The sequence below is a fragment of the Lampetra planeri genome, chromosome 6, assembly GCF_965212315.1.
Source record: "Lampetra planeri chromosome 6, kcLamPlan1.2.h2, whole genome shotgun sequence".
NCBI lineage: Eukaryota > Metazoa > Chordata > Hyperoartia > Petromyzontiformes > Petromyzontidae > Lampetra > Lampetra planeri.
The window spans coordinates 14,021,973-14,037,475 of NC_136112.1; the positions used below are offsets into that span (position 1 = coordinate 14,021,973).

Sequence of the window (15,503 nt, forward strand, 5' to 3'; positions counted from 1 at the left end):
TTTAAAAGCTACCTATAGTGAAATTGTTTTGCGTCACTATACATTGTAATGCATAGTAATGCATTTGACTAGTGTAATGTGCACTTTATTGGGTCCTTTAAAATGTGTTATATTTGTGTTGTCGTGCTTTGAAAGTGGAGATACCCACAAGAACATTATGTAACTACTGGATTCAAATTCGATTTAAAGCTTTCGTGACTGCAGGGATTCATATTCTTGTTTTTTTCGGTAAAGTCACGTAGAAGGGAAATAAATAACAAAAATATAAAACAATATTGTTTTATATTTTACGTGATATTTTACGTGACTTTACCAAAAGAACCAAGAATATGAATATAGTTTGAACATCTTTTAACACCAGTTTTTTTTATTGCCAGAAAGGGGTAAACACCTATTCTTATTTGTTCTCCGTCCAGTATTGCTGTTAATCAGTTTAACGTGTAGACTTTCGCGACCGATATCATCCATACTATTTAATGAGTTGTTATTGTTGTTATTCTTGGTTCTTTCGGTAAAGTCACGTAGAAGGGAAATAAAAATATATTATTTATAAATAATATGTTTTTATTATTTCCCTTCTACGTGACTTTACCGAAAAAAACAAGAATATGAATCCCTTTAGTCACGAAAGCTTTAAATCAAAAGTTATTATCGTTGTTATCATTGTTGTTATTGTTGTTATTGTTGACGGGGCCTAGTCTAGACTAGGCCTTACCCCGGTATCCCGGGGCAACCGCGGGATCCGGATCCGCCTCCGGGCGTTGTGACCCGCGTCCGGTTCCTCAAGGATCCGGTTCCCGATCCACCGCCGCCATCTTGGGTCCCGCACACTGTCACCGGTCCACGTTGAGAGCGAGGAGGCGGCTTGAGACATCTCACACAAGGCAGTCTTCACTCTCTCTTCTCTACCTTTAACACCGACAGACAAGCACGGGTGAGGGTGCCATGGCCACCGAGTACATCAGCGAGCTGGACAGCCGCTTCTTTGCCGACAACCTGCTCATGAAGGAGGACTGGGGTAAGGTGCAGCGTTGTGTGCGCTATTTCAGTTGTTGATACGGTGACAACGACGGTGGTGGTGACAGTCGTGATAATCATCTATAGCCCCCTTGGTGTACACGTCTTGGGGTCTGTTTGAACATACTTCGCCATTGCGTGCAGGTCGTTGTCGGTGGAGGCGATGAGGGAGAGTGGGGAGGTTCACGGGAGATAATGAAGGGCGCTGCCTATTGCTGGCTTCTGCCCCTGTGTGGGGGGGTGTGTGGGGTGGTCACTACCATCGTGAACGGCTCACATCAGTGGCGAGAGATATCTGAATGTGTACCTGGCCATGCACCGTCGCCAAACCACACTGATTAGCCTAGTGAAGTATGGTCAACCCCCCTCCTCCCCCTCCATGACTGACACCGCATGAGGAGATCATCCTGCGATGGATTGACAGCTGACTTTAAATGCTGTCTCATGTAACCACGTTAACAGTGCATTGTATTGATTGTTGTATTGAATTGTACGACAGTCATGCTTTCCTGAAACGTCAAACATCGCTCAGGATACTGCTGTGTATGCTGCACTGCATTAGACCATTCAATTACACGTGCTGCTTGGAGGAAGGCTGCATCCTGTTTTTTTTTATCAAAGATTCTCCTTTGCGAGAACAACATCTACATGAATGGGGCCTAACCAGGCTCAGCATTATTGCAAAGGTGTCGTTGTGTGCATATCATGTAATCACATCCCTTTGTCAAGCCACTGCTGGATGAAGGCATCTTTCCCACGCTGTCATTAGTGGGGGGGGGGGGGGTCATAATTTGACCATATTTCACTACTCTGGTCAGCAGTGCACTTTGGTGAAGGGCGAAGGGGAGGCCCAGCACCGGTTCAAGACTTGCCACTGATGTTCGCTTTGACGGATAGTCCAACTTAGGTTATCAGCTTTGCAATGTGTGGTCCGAAAACCATCCGTGCCATTGCTGCACCCGTATGATGATGCAGTGTATTGTTCATGCAGGATCTGCTGAGACGTGCATTGTGAGGGATTCGTTTTAAAGCGACCCTATTCAAAACCCCACATTGTAGTTTGGTTTTCAATAAAATTGGTGTATTGTGACCACAGTTATGCAGCAGGTATACCAAGGTAATGCAGTGGTATATATATTATTTCACATGCTTATATTGCATTACGTTTTTGTAGGTATAAATGCCCTTTTGAGAAACTGTAATTTCGACCATCTGTAAGGATGTTTGCTTGAACTGAAAGTGTTTGGGCTGCAACCACATTACACCTGGTTGTTGAATATACCAAGTTTACCTGTGTCGTGTTTTCTGTCAATGTACTGCAGGTTAGCTTGTGCAATGTAAATTATACTTTACCCTTACAGTGTTGCTGATCGTTTGTTGCAGAAGAGTGCATGATGACTGGCGATTCTCCCCTTTTCCCTCCTCATGGACTGAATAGCACCATGTTTGACACTGCAATTTGTCCACCTTAGCAAACCATGTTCGTCCCATGGTTTGCTATTCTGTGACATTTTTCTTTGCAATGCACTAACTGCAAAGACACACACGCTTCACCTCTGCCCTACAGCACCGTGTCACAATCCCTTCCGTGTAACTATTGTTATACAGATGTCAATCACGTGCTTGTAAAGTGCGATGAGACAGCTGCCCTGCCTTTTGCACAATGCGTTCGCCTAAACAGGATTGGGCAATTGTGCTTCCTCACCTTTCCACGTTAAATCCATTGCCTCAATTTTCTTGCAGGTGGAATAATGAACTCCTTTACATTCATTTCATGGTTGGTTGGTGTGCATAGATGGACTTTGACCAGTGCGCACTGTGTGGAGTTATTTGTCTCTAACTTCACTTATTTAGAACCCACAATACATCCTTAATTGTGTGTTCTATTTAACAACTACCACGTGCTGTGCAGTTGAATGAGATGAATGATTACACCATTCAGGTACTTTTTAACAAGCTCCAACCTTTAACACTTTCTGACACTTTCTCTGCTTAACTTACCTCTCTGCTTTATATCAAAACCCACCTTTGACCCTAGCCAACATTATTTATTGCCAACCCTTTGGCTAGGTTCAGCGTACAAGCCCGACTGAAACCATTATCAGGCAATGTCACTATCAAAATCGTTGTTTAGCACTCAATTTGATAACCACAAGATTGAACTGGGTGTTGCTGTCTTGATAGGGTGTTGTTGTTTGTGGTTGGTCAGTTCATAGTTGAAAGTTTAATTCTAGTCTCTTTGATATGGAGAGTTATTGCTCTGCTTTTATTAAACCTACCATCATCCTACTCCTTATTATATAATTCATTTCACAGAGCTTTCCAAAGAGGCTCTAATTGGGTCCACAGACCATGCCAATTTTAATTAAAAAAATTGTTTAGCAATTCACTTGTCTGTTTTGGAGTTTGAACTCTGACACCAGTACAGTGATCTGTGTTTCAGAATAATGACATTTACTTTCAAACTTAACAGCACCTAGCATGCTTTAGTCGTTCCCCACGGAAATTGGAGGGCATCTGTGAGTCATCGCATTGGTTCAGTGCACTCACTATCAGGCAGCACACCCAACATGCAGGTTTTCCAGCCAATTCTGGTTCTGATGTCAACTTGCATTTCCTTGTTTTTTTACTTGTGGTTTTCTGGCAGGGCTGGCATTTGCATTTTTATGGAAATCTAATGCACATTTTTTTTAATGAGGCAGATTATTCCTGCTATAATCTATTATTTTACTATAGAAAATATTGTATTTGAGAGTCTTATATAGTACAGTGTAGTGTGTCTGTCAACTTTCAGTGGATTCGGTTATAAATGAAGCACTGGTATTACGTGTATAGCACTTTGCTTTCTTTTAGCGAATAACATGGTGCTGTATTTGAATGGACGAAGCCACTAACTTAACACAATTGACGGCACAAGCTTGAGGACATCACCTGTGAAGGATGTAGAGCATCGCTGCTAAAACATCAAGGAAAAGGGGGGAGGTGTTTCTGTTGACCACCCCAAGCCAGTGATCGTAAATCCTCACTCCTATGTCAGAGGACAATTAATCGATTTTTACAACCACTGTTGACTTCCCACATAATAGTGTTACATCTACACATTTATAGGCGTTGGTAACCGGGTTATGGTTAGCCAGTGTAGTGCCCGTGGCTCTCAGGTTAACTGGTCTGGTTTCAGATACCGATGAGAGCTTTGCTGTACGTACAGCACACTGGGTGACGCTGTATTTGGAAAATAAACTCATTCTGCACAGGAATTGTGGACGAAATGGATGCCCAGAAGGCACGGCTTTAGATGCGTCTCATAGAGGGCAGAGGCTGTCTTGACAAAGAGCTGGCGTACGTTCATTTTAAAAAAATAGCCGCATCCGGAAAAACAAGCTCAGCTACACCAGCAACATGGCACACTTGTTGAATACCTTTAACTGCTTTGTTTAAACTGGTTGTTTAAGCTCTTGTTGTATTCAAGTCATGTCCTCATACACCACGACTTGTTCAGCGTTTACTGTAATTGTAAACTGTTCAGCAGCTGTGCCTAATGTATGTTATTTATACGCAAACGAATAGACATATGGAAGGGCTATTAATGATGAATATTTTGGTAGGTTTATGGCTTCTTGATATTAAGTGTATAGTTTTTAAGCCAGATAGTTGCTTACTCTTATGAGGGCGACTGTGAGGAACAGAAAAGTGATGGATGAGCTTGTTGCGATGAGTCGCGTGTCCTATTCATTCACCGCTTATCAAAGTCGTCTTGCCCTCAACGCATTACATTTTAAGTCAACTGGGACACCCCAGGTAAAGCATATTAAAACCTCCAATACAATAGTGTGAATTTATATAGATACAGTAGGCATTTTTTTCTTATAAAGAGAGGCAGTTTGGTCATAGGCAGAGACAAAAGGTATTGTACATGGACCTGAACATGGACATAGAGACTCAACAGCACGGATAGCTAGAAGAAGGGAGTTACAGAATGTGCGGGCGATAGGAGAAATTGCAACCTCCCATTGAGCGAAGATTGACTGGCTATTTGGAGGGGAGTAGAGTGGGATGAGAGGCAATATGTCGACACGGACGAGTCCAGGGAGGATATTGAAGATGGCGAGCGCAATTTTGAAATTGATCTGGGAAATTGATTTGGCATTTTCTGCATGTATGTTGAACTTCTTTTGCACCGTACGTAGCCAACCGTGATAATCTGAAGTGCGGGGAAAGGGCAACGAACTAAACGCAGAAAGCAGTTTTAAAGAAATGAGTCTTAAATCTCGATTCAAAAGTGCATTTGGGTTCCCATCCCCACAGATGTTTCTTCAAACCATGAGACAAATGAGAGGACTGAGCAATAGATCTGGGGTACAAGGGCGGTGGCTAAAGTTCTTTATGAAGCCACGTTCCATAATGGTGGCTTTCACTTGGCAAGCTGTGTGCGTGCGCGTGGGAGTGTTGTTGTGAAAGTGTAGTTACTAGATTCACGTTAGCGACACGGGCACATTCATCCAAAACAACTTTTGACTAAACTAGAATTATGTCTATGGTATTTCTTCTTTAGAAGCAGGTTAGATATTTTTTTTTAAAGGTAATGTCTGCTCAAATTAATGTGGAATGGTTGGTCTGTAATGATGCACCCCCCTTGTAGTTAGATTAATTGTCAGAATTGAGGGTTGTGGTTGAGTTTAAGAATTGATTTTGTTCCAAAATTCGTGCATTGCAGTGCCTCTATTGACACGAACAAATAATATACAACATATATTAAAATATGTAAGTCACACTTAATGTCATTCTTGCATTATGAGCATCATGTAATGAAGTCAAGTCAATACATTGTTACACTCCTTTGTGTTTCATGTGTGGAAATATCACAGTCCAAAGTATAATTTCCAGTCTAGTGCAAAGCAATAACTTATCACAGTGTCTGAACTGGCCTGTTGAATACATAAATCTAGACCTCATCGGTACCCCAATATTTGAGTTGCAAATAATGGAGCAAAGTGCTTTTGTTGTTTTTTAAGAGTGGCCCTTGATGGCCACCAAAATTACTTACAGGACTAAAAACAACATCAAGCATGCATTCCACGGTTGATATTTACACGCGGAGCAGTGACCACCTCATAACACACGGCACAATCAACAAAATTCATCAACCGCATGCATGTTACACAGCAAAATAAAAACCACAGCAATGTGCGTTAATAAACAAAATGTCGCATGACCGAAACCACACGCCGCTCATTCGCTATCAGCTAACACTGCTGCACAACAATGCTTGGAAACCACCAGGAAAAGCAACGTAGATTAGTCCCACTAGACTCAACGCAATGTTAAAGAATACTCACTGCAAGTACATTAACATGAGCTTCTAAAAAGTGTAATGCCGTTCATCGAATTTATCGAATACTTTAACCTGCCAATATCCGGGCACGTGGCACTGTGGTCAGAGCGCTTGTGACCTGCAGTTGTGGTTTGTAATTGTGGTTTGGGGGGGTCGAATCAGCCCATCTTACATCTGAGATTGATGAGAGGAATACCGTTTAAAGGCATTGTAACCGTGGTTATATAATATACACTGGTTTCTGTCATGGAAATGTGGAATTTTTACAATTTTCGCAGAGTCATTGGAGATTAGCAGAGGGACACTGGCTAGCATATTTGTCTACTAAAATGAAAAATTATGCAAAATTTAAAGGACTGATAAGGTGGTGGTGTATAGATAAATGTGAAAACTCGTATCCTTTAACACTGCCTTATAGCATAACAACATTTAGTTGGCTATCACTATTGGATATGGTAATTTCCTCTTCTGGTGAATAATTTTTGCCCCCAAAAACATTTCTCTGCTCTCTATTTTATCTTGAAAGGTTATTACTATTGACAGCCACAGTGTGTGCTTAAACTTTCACACCATAAGAACAATAATTTCATGTGAATTGTGACTTTTGATTAACATGTATCCATGTTATTGGTTTTTAAACAGAACTACAGCATGTCCATGTTAAAATCGCTCTCACAGCCCACCCAAACGTATTGGGTTTCTACCGTCTGTTGACTACGGTTGTTTTTGCTCAAGCAGCCGTATTGTTTGCGACAGTTGGAGGTGCACATTAGATTACTACTACCGAGAAATCGGCTCATTTTATCAGGTTACGTAAGCGTCTACTCACTTATGACCGCGTCGATCTGGAATAAATCTTAATTATGCAGCGAATTACCCAGCTCCGCAAACCACGTGTTAGAAGCTGCCTCCATCATTATTGATGCGGTGTTCCACGTGGCTCAGTTTGCCAGCTGAACGTTGGCACGATGCCGGAGGGGCACACTGTACACACGTTAGTTTCAGTGTTACTTCGTAAAGTGAATAGTTTTTGTGGATTGTAGGATGAACCTTTATTTACGAGGAGAACTTTGCGAAATTGCGTCAGCGGAGGGGGGTGGTGGGGGGTTAGAAAGCAGATGCGTATCTGCTCATCTGTGTAAGGGTAATGTATTAGATTTTAAGCTTTTTCTTTTACCATCGAAGTAGTGTTTCACGTGGAATTTGAACCTGCCTGCTAAAGGGTGTATATCAAATGTCTCAAGGCGTCCATGTGCTCATTATATGAGACTGCATCATAGCTGAATTTGGCAGTGTGCAACAGACCATCCATTCGTTAAGAATTAGCATTCAATGCAAATATAATTTTATCTGACATGGCAGACTATTGCACACAGAGTGACACTGAACGCTGATGTTGTAAAAACGTTAAATTCTCATCAAGGGACTTTGCTGTGAATTAGCAGTGTTAATGTGTATTTTGCACTTGGGTCTGCAGACTAATGGTAATTTGCATAATGGTCGACATAAGGAGATGCCCTGATTTTTCTGGTGAGATCCGATGGAGTGCTGCAGGTGTGAGAGTGAATCCAGCCAAGTTCCTTGCTCGCGGCAGCCGGAACATGGCAGGTTTAAAATCAAGGTCGAGGATCAATTTGGCCTCTCATGGCCAGCACCCTGGGAATGTGGAATTTCTACCACTGGCTCAGGACAAACAGTGGCAACTAGAACCACTCTACGATCGTTTTAATCACCTCGACTTTTTGACTTGGGTGCAGCAATGTTGTCAAGTTATCCAGTAAAGTTTACATAATTTGTTACAAATCAAGCACGATCAAATTGCCAAGTATAGCCTGTACTCATTGTGAAAAGTTGAAATAAAAAATGTTTGCCATTTTATATATTATCATGGCAATTGCTGTTCACACTAATTATCTTCCACCTCTGTAATTGTTTGTGTTCCTTCCTACAATTTACATCCTAGCTAGACCACAGGCATATAACCTGTTTAGTTTCTATAATAGTAAAATTAACTATGGGCAGGGTCATTATTGTGGTACGTGTAACACTACAATAGGGTAGTAAATGTTAGTAGTAACCTGGAATTGACTTTACTTTTCACGGATAGATTATTTTGGAATTGCCTAAGCAGAGTCTGCTGGAATCCATGTTAAAGACCATGGGACATCATTCCCAAGAGTAGACTACTGTTTGCCTGTGTTAAATATTGAAATTGCCTATGACAATAATTGAGAGAGAGAAAATAAATATCTTACCCCATATAGCCATTGTCAATCATTTACTTATTTATCCGTGAAAGCCACGTTGTATTGCAGGACTCTTTTTCAGGAGGGTGATGTATTGGGTATTTATTATAAGATTTTTTCAGGCAATTAATTAAAGCGTATGCTCGTGGGAGGAAACTGGAACACCCGCAGTAAACCCACACGTGCGAGGTGGCAACGCACTATCCATGCACAGATGGGAACAGATGGCAATCAGTCCACTTAGGTGTGCTGCCTACTGCTGGCGAGCCAGGTTATGGCATCTCAACGCCCACGGGAAAGGAGTTTCACAACATTTGTGCGATGCACCAACTCTCGCCTCCACAGTGCTCGATTTCATTGCAGGTGTGCATAGCCACCACCCACTGCCAGGATGATCAGGTTTTACTTGTGGCAAAGGATTGTGATTCACAATGGATGCTCATTTGATTCAACAAAGGGCATTGACTGGCAGCATAAATATAGCACACGAATATCCAGGTTCAGGATGTTTTGAGTGCAACACCCATGCAGGCTTTACAGACCTGAACACACGGAAACGTAACGCTACACTGCACACCTTTGCAAGTCGCACAGTTGCTTAAATATCACAACTCAGCCATGAAAAACAACTTGTACGATTAGGAAAAAAAGGGCATAACAAGTCCACCACATTTTTGGTTTCAAAACGATTGTTTTTTAGCCAACTATTGCGTCACAAATTGTGCAACAGTTTCCCGTGCAGAGATCACGTGCTTTTTTGCTACATTTTCTTTTCCGACAACAACTCCATGTTTCTGGAATTTTTAAAATGTTTTTAAAATTATTATTATAGCCACATAATTTATTATCATTACACTTGTTTACCCAGGAAAGCCTGAGTCTCATGACTCTTTTTCAAGATGGTCCTGCCACATTTCCACAGTACAAGGCAACAATGGCTATGAATATTTTAACTGAGTAATTTGCGGTAATTTTTTTGGCCAATTTGGACATTACATTAGTGCGACTACGATCTTATGTTTATCTACCACCTAATCATGCCATAATCCCTGGATACATTGTTGTTGTAGTTCACTCAGAAGTTAATTGAGTGTGAAAAGTGATCACACAATCACAGGTACACAGTGGTCATAGCATGATGCTCATCACACACCTCATGAGTCCTTATAATGGGCAACATCGATCATTCCAAGTATTTGTCTGCTCAAACAGTCAAGGTATGATGCTCATTTCTATTAGAGGCCATATGCCAGTGGTGGAAATTCCACATTCCTTTGGTGTGTTCCAGTTTTTTCCGAAGGACAATTACTGTTGACATCTGAAAAAGTGATACCCATTGTATCGATCCTAATGGGGTTTATGGGCTGTGTGGCACCTTGACCAAGATTTAAACCTTTGACCAACCCTTGTGTTGCAATGCCACCCAGCCTGATTGAAACCACATTCCCAATAACAGTGCTGCAGTCCGAAAAACAGCAATGAATTCATCTTAACATACCGTAACCCCATCTTGTGTGCATCCTTACAGATGGCTGCCTCTATGACCTGGAAAACATGGACATTCCAGACGACCCCGAAGACCCCTTTGGCATCCTTCGCGATCATTCCCATGTGAGTGTGCTGCTGCATTTCCAACCTTTTCAGTAATATAGACACTTCTGTTAATGCATAGTGTGGCAATGTGTGTCTGGATCGGTCCTATTCCTATGGATGTTGTATATTTGCTCTAGATCAGTGTTATTCACTAACTATCAGAGGGGGGGGGCACTTTCGCTGATAAGACATCAGTGTGAGGGCTGCCACACATTTGAAACCATTGGGTTTGACAGTACGATGATGGGGTGTTTTCACATTTGTGTATTGTCTGGGGCTTTACGTCAGGAGCTGCACTAAAGGCCACCAGTGGCCCACAGGTCTTGTATTGAAGAACACTGCTCTAGATCAAATGGGAAGACTTCTATGATCCCTTGTATGGCAATATCTTCACCTGGGTTTGATATTGGAAACAAATGAAAATGGGAAATTGATGTCTGTGAATATATACATTGTCACTGTCTGAACACCTTTTACTGGTAGAAACCTCCTGGTTACACCAGCCCACAGGGGATTATTGTGTCCGTCGTGCAGGGAGGGGCTGGGTGGGGAGGGGAGGGGCTGGGTGGGGAGGGTGGGGAGGGGCTGGGTGTGGAGGGTGGGGAGGGGCTGGGTGGGGAGGGGCTGGGAGGGGCTGGGTGTGGAGGGTGGGGAGGAGCTTGGTGGGGAGGGTGGGGCTGGGTGGGGAGGGGCTGGTCACCCCGTGGTGCCCTTGTAAAACTCAACGTTTAACCTACTCCGCCGGCTTGTGCCCGCCCTCACAGTCAGGCATATTTGCTGAATACACCACGCCGCCGTTGACCCTGGCCATTGACCGAGAAACCAAACGTTCCTACCAGCTCCCTCCGCAGGAATGTGTTCTGTTTATTGAAACAGCCATAGTTCCCACGAATGATATTGAAGAAATGTGGCTGTATGGCTTATGGCATTGTTGGAGCACCGGGTCAACACCACTGAACCTACGTTTCCATGACTATTGGGTCGAGCTGACTTATCACCGAGGCTAGCGGGATTACGAACGAGGCTAGCGGACTTGGCCCGGCTTCTCAAGGTAGCTTTTAGCGGACCGACCCAACGCTCAGCATGCCATGTGACTCTTTCAGAAGTGAGGCACATTCTTTGACTTGGGCCACCCATGTAACTATTCTGGACATCGCAGGATCAATGGGGCGCCACAGTGGTGAGATGCTAACTAACTCGCCTGGTAGGCACGAGGTCGTGGGCTGCAACCCAACCCTGATGCCTGTATAGTTGGAGTTTGCACGTTCTACCTGTGGTCGCTTGTGGATCTTTCTCGGAATCCTCTGGGTTTTTCCTCCACATTTAGAAACATGCGTTTAGAGTATTTGGCTGCTATACATTTTCACATGATGATAAGCCACTTCATTGAGCTATCATTTGTGGCCAGGTCGCTTCTGAAAAAGAGCTACAGTAAAACCTTGGATTGCGAGTAACTTGGTCTGCGAGTGTTTTGCAAGACGAGCAAATTTTTTTAATAAATATTAATTTGATAAACGAGTGAGGTCTTGCAATACGAGTAGTACGTATACGCTTTGTCTGCCGAGCGTCACGTGATCACAACTGGTATACGAGTGCTTTGGATTACGAACACGCTTCCGGAACGAATTATGCTCGCAATCCAAGGTTTATTACTCCGTGTGCCTTACCTGGTGAAATAAAATAATAAATAAATACAAATTAATGTGGATGTAAGACGTGCGATCGATGGGAACCCTTGTTTAGTATAACTTTATTGCCTGTTTTTCCAAAAACATTCACATGGTACAAAATTATGCAACAATATATTTATGTTTGGGATGACCTCGTCCAAGCATTAATTATTCTTTCATAGGGCTGATATAGACGCAGAGCAACAACTACAATTTCACGTTCAGGTGGTCAAGCCAAATAACCGCGTCGGGAGCAGCGGAGTGTATCGCTGTGATGTCTTCTTCGTATTTGTGGAGAGGGCATTGCTTCGTTATATGTTGTATGAGCATTCGTTCAAGGGTTTTGAAAATATGTTTTAAATTATTATAATTACCCTCTGGTTGCAGAGGTTAGAGAAGGGGGGGGAGCATTGTGGAAAGGGACAAACCTCGACAGAGTTGTATGGCTCACAGAGTGTGGGGGGACTGCATCCGTTCACTTCCATTTCTCACCCTGGTCCAGCGGCCAACATTTTACTGTCCAGGGGCAGCAATCAGCCTCTTGTTAGATAAACACTGTTGGTTTCCCACAGAGAGACGTTTTCTTTTTAATTCCTATAGCCGTAATATGCCGCATTAAGTGAAAATCCAAATTAATTACAATATGTGATGTGCATTTAAAGGGAAATAAGCTGAGAGGGGTAGCTCACAATGCCTGAGAATGCAGCTTAATTGCAGATGGATGACCAGATTCAAACCAGGGTTCTGCCCTGCTGGCTTAGTATTCCAACATGGAATTATCCCTCGAGTCACCTAGCCACTTCGCCAAATAGAATTCGAATCGGAATCTTTATTTAGACTGCAGTTGGATTCCAATGAGCTTTGAAGCTTTTTTTCACAGGTGTCCAGTTTTGGCGGGTCAGCGATTTACAACAGCGAACAATACGAAAAACGATGGGAGTGCAAACTAGAGAAAATGGTCAGCAAGCCACAAAATATAAATAAATATTACATGCATTAACTATATAAGTCAGCTTCTTGGTTCTTTCGGTAAAGTCACGTAGAATGGAAATAATAAAATAATAAAATTTAAACATAATAAAATAATTCTCACGACGTTTATTATGTTTTATTTTTATTATTTCCATTCTACGTGACTTTACCGAAAAAACCAAGAAGATGAATCCCTGCAGTCACGAAAGCTTTAAATCGATATATAAGTCAGATTTCTCAAGATTGGGCAAGGCAGCAAAAACAAAACTGTCCCAGACCACACCAAGATAACAGCACTCGGCAGTAGTCCCTCAATAAAATGGCAAATAACATTTAACTATAGATAGTACTCAGGTAAGTATCAAAGTTACAAATCACATTTGCAAATGTGACTGTATCCAGCACTAAACTTCTGCTTCAGTATATTTTTGAAGGAAGATTTGCGATGTTCAGGGTGGCAACAAGGTTGTTCCAAAACCTTGGTGCTGCAACGGCAATGGCTTTGTCACCATTCCAATTCCTGTTCTAGGGATATTTACTTTACTTGACCAACCAAAACGAAAGCATCTCACGGCACGCACACTTGCGCTTCTCACAGATGGACGAAGACAATGACATCGAGCTCAAGCTGGAATCTCTCTCCCCCTCCTCGTCATCGTCGTCCTCCAGTGACCCCTGGTCACACGTTTACACCGAAATTTTCCAAGGTACGAGTGCTAGGTGTTTGCAAGTCTTGAGAATGGAAGAGTTTTAGTGTGAACACACACGAGTAAGTCTTCCGACATGCCACATTGTGGTTTCATGCCCACGGTAATCATTGCTTGATAAACTTTAAAGCTTTGTTGACGCTTATGTGCTCTCTCAGTGGTGACACTTTCTTTAAGTGACGTGGGCAGGGAGAGTTGGGAGGTGACGCAAGACTCTTGATTGAGGGCACTGTCACTCAGTTGCATCAGCCTAATAGTGTGATGTATTGGAAACAGTTGAGTCATCCTCTGTTCATAAATCCTGCTTCACACATGGTGATTTTCACAGGCTCAAGAACAGGATGATTCATGCTTCGAGCTTTAAGCTGTCATTGCTATGTGCGGCATAATGGAGCGATAAAGGAAATGGTTTGATCTGGCATCGTTTCTCTGGCCAATCAGACAATTGTTATCTTATCTGGCTCCTTACCCTGCTCCTAGCCTTGCATGCATCCCATCAGGAAGTTATGTCACGTGTTATTTTATCTTTGGCTAATGCGTGTGTGGACCCACTACATCCTTGGGTAGCAATGTGAGTGAATCACTAGCTTCACATGGTGGCCCTCTTGGTGCTGTGCGTTGCTTGTAAAATTCAGTATGTGTCTACCGATAGCGGCAGCAAACAGATGTCAAGGGTTGTTGTGACTGGGTTCTGCACAAGTCCCATTGGTTTAAGTGTGGAACTCGTGTGAGCATTTTGTTTGTGTTATAAGTGGCAGGGTTGATTTAACGCCGCCTCTTCCTCGTGTTTAGTCCACTTGCCTGTGCTTTACAGAGCATTTCCTTTTTCACTGTGGTGCAATGGAGGTGATTTTGGTTTGTTTTCATGCAGACGTGCTAATAAAGGAGGAGCCTCCCTCTCCACCCTCATCAAACTCGTCCGAGGTCCTCATCAGCACCGTGGTGGAGTCTTCACAAAAGCAGGCGGTACGAGGAAGCAGGGACAATGCAGATGATTTTTATATCGATGAATGAAAAATGTAGTCGGTGATTTACTGGGTTATCTTAACCCAGGGCCATCATTCTTCGTGTTCATTAAATAGTGTTATTGTGAGATAAACCCAACAATGATGGTCTTATGGGTAATATAACTCCCATCGTAGGAATGTGGCTCGTGGCCACCGGTGGAGACGAGCACCCCACAACACTTGTTTTTTCATGGAGAGACTCCATGACTTAAACTTTTAATAAATTGTGAAATCAAGAGCCTCTTGCGTCACCTCTCAACTCTCCCTGCCCAACGCAGGCAAGCGCTGCACCGTGCCTGGGAGTGAAGTTGGAGGGGCCACCAACACCGCCGTACTGTGTGGGGGACATTCCCTCCCCGCCACGGACGCAGGCTTCAGGCTCCCTACCCAGCCAAACCCAGGCCATCCTGGAGTGGCCCAAACGGGAACCCAAGCATGAGGCTCTTGCACCGACCACAGGTGGGCGAGCTCGCTTGGCGGAGGAGCAAGTCAATTAATGCACTGGCACGTTTGGACATGGAGCGTAAGGGGAGAATGCAACTGCCAAGAGGGGGGAAACTTTTAGAAGGCCACGGTGGCCAGGTGGCCCAGAGACATCACTGACATCCTAGGTTCATATCCAGATTTCAACTTATCTGCGATTTAAACCAGATTTTAATGATGCCACAAAAAACTCGTGTTAAGTTTGGCTTTTTACATTATTAAACGTATTTTAGCTCTTGAGGATTTAAAATGTAGGCTTAATTGCTCTGTGATAAACACTAGGACAGTTGACATGTAGGTAACAGTGATACCTGTAGCTGCCTCTTAACTTTTGTGAGAAGTTTCCAGTGTACTCTTGATCTGTAAAGTGGATTTTATGTGAGCTAATTGGTAAGGGTTAGGCCATTGCGTGTGTGTGTTCAAGCTTAAAATGTACTCATTGTCCTGACAACAGCCCCACTTGGAGCGTTTGTAAC

General features: G+C 43.0%; 1 protein-coding gene across 2 annotated transcripts in view; it reads left to right on the forward strand.

Moving 5' to 3' along the window:
* The first annotated feature begins 783 nt into the window (after positions 1–783).
* ATF6B (activating transcription factor 6 beta) overlaps positions 784–15,503 on the forward strand; it is a 33,707-nt gene continuing 18,987 nt past the window's right edge. Inside the window, exons 1-5 of one of the 2 annotated variants that reach the window (XM_078595647.1) lie at positions 784–1,018; positions 10,124–10,206; positions 13,429–13,537; positions 14,409–14,503; positions 14,823–15,003. In XM_078595647.1, coding sequence (XP_078451773.1) covers positions 946–1,018; positions 10,124–10,206; positions 13,429–13,537; positions 14,409–14,503; positions 14,823–15,003 — 541 coding nt within the window. In that variant the 5' untranslated portion in view covers positions 784–945. The remainder of the gene's footprint in view (positions 1,019–10,123; positions 10,207–13,428; positions 13,538–14,408; positions 14,504–14,822; positions 15,004–15,503) is intronic. The other variant, XM_078595646.1, reaches the window with a different exon arrangement.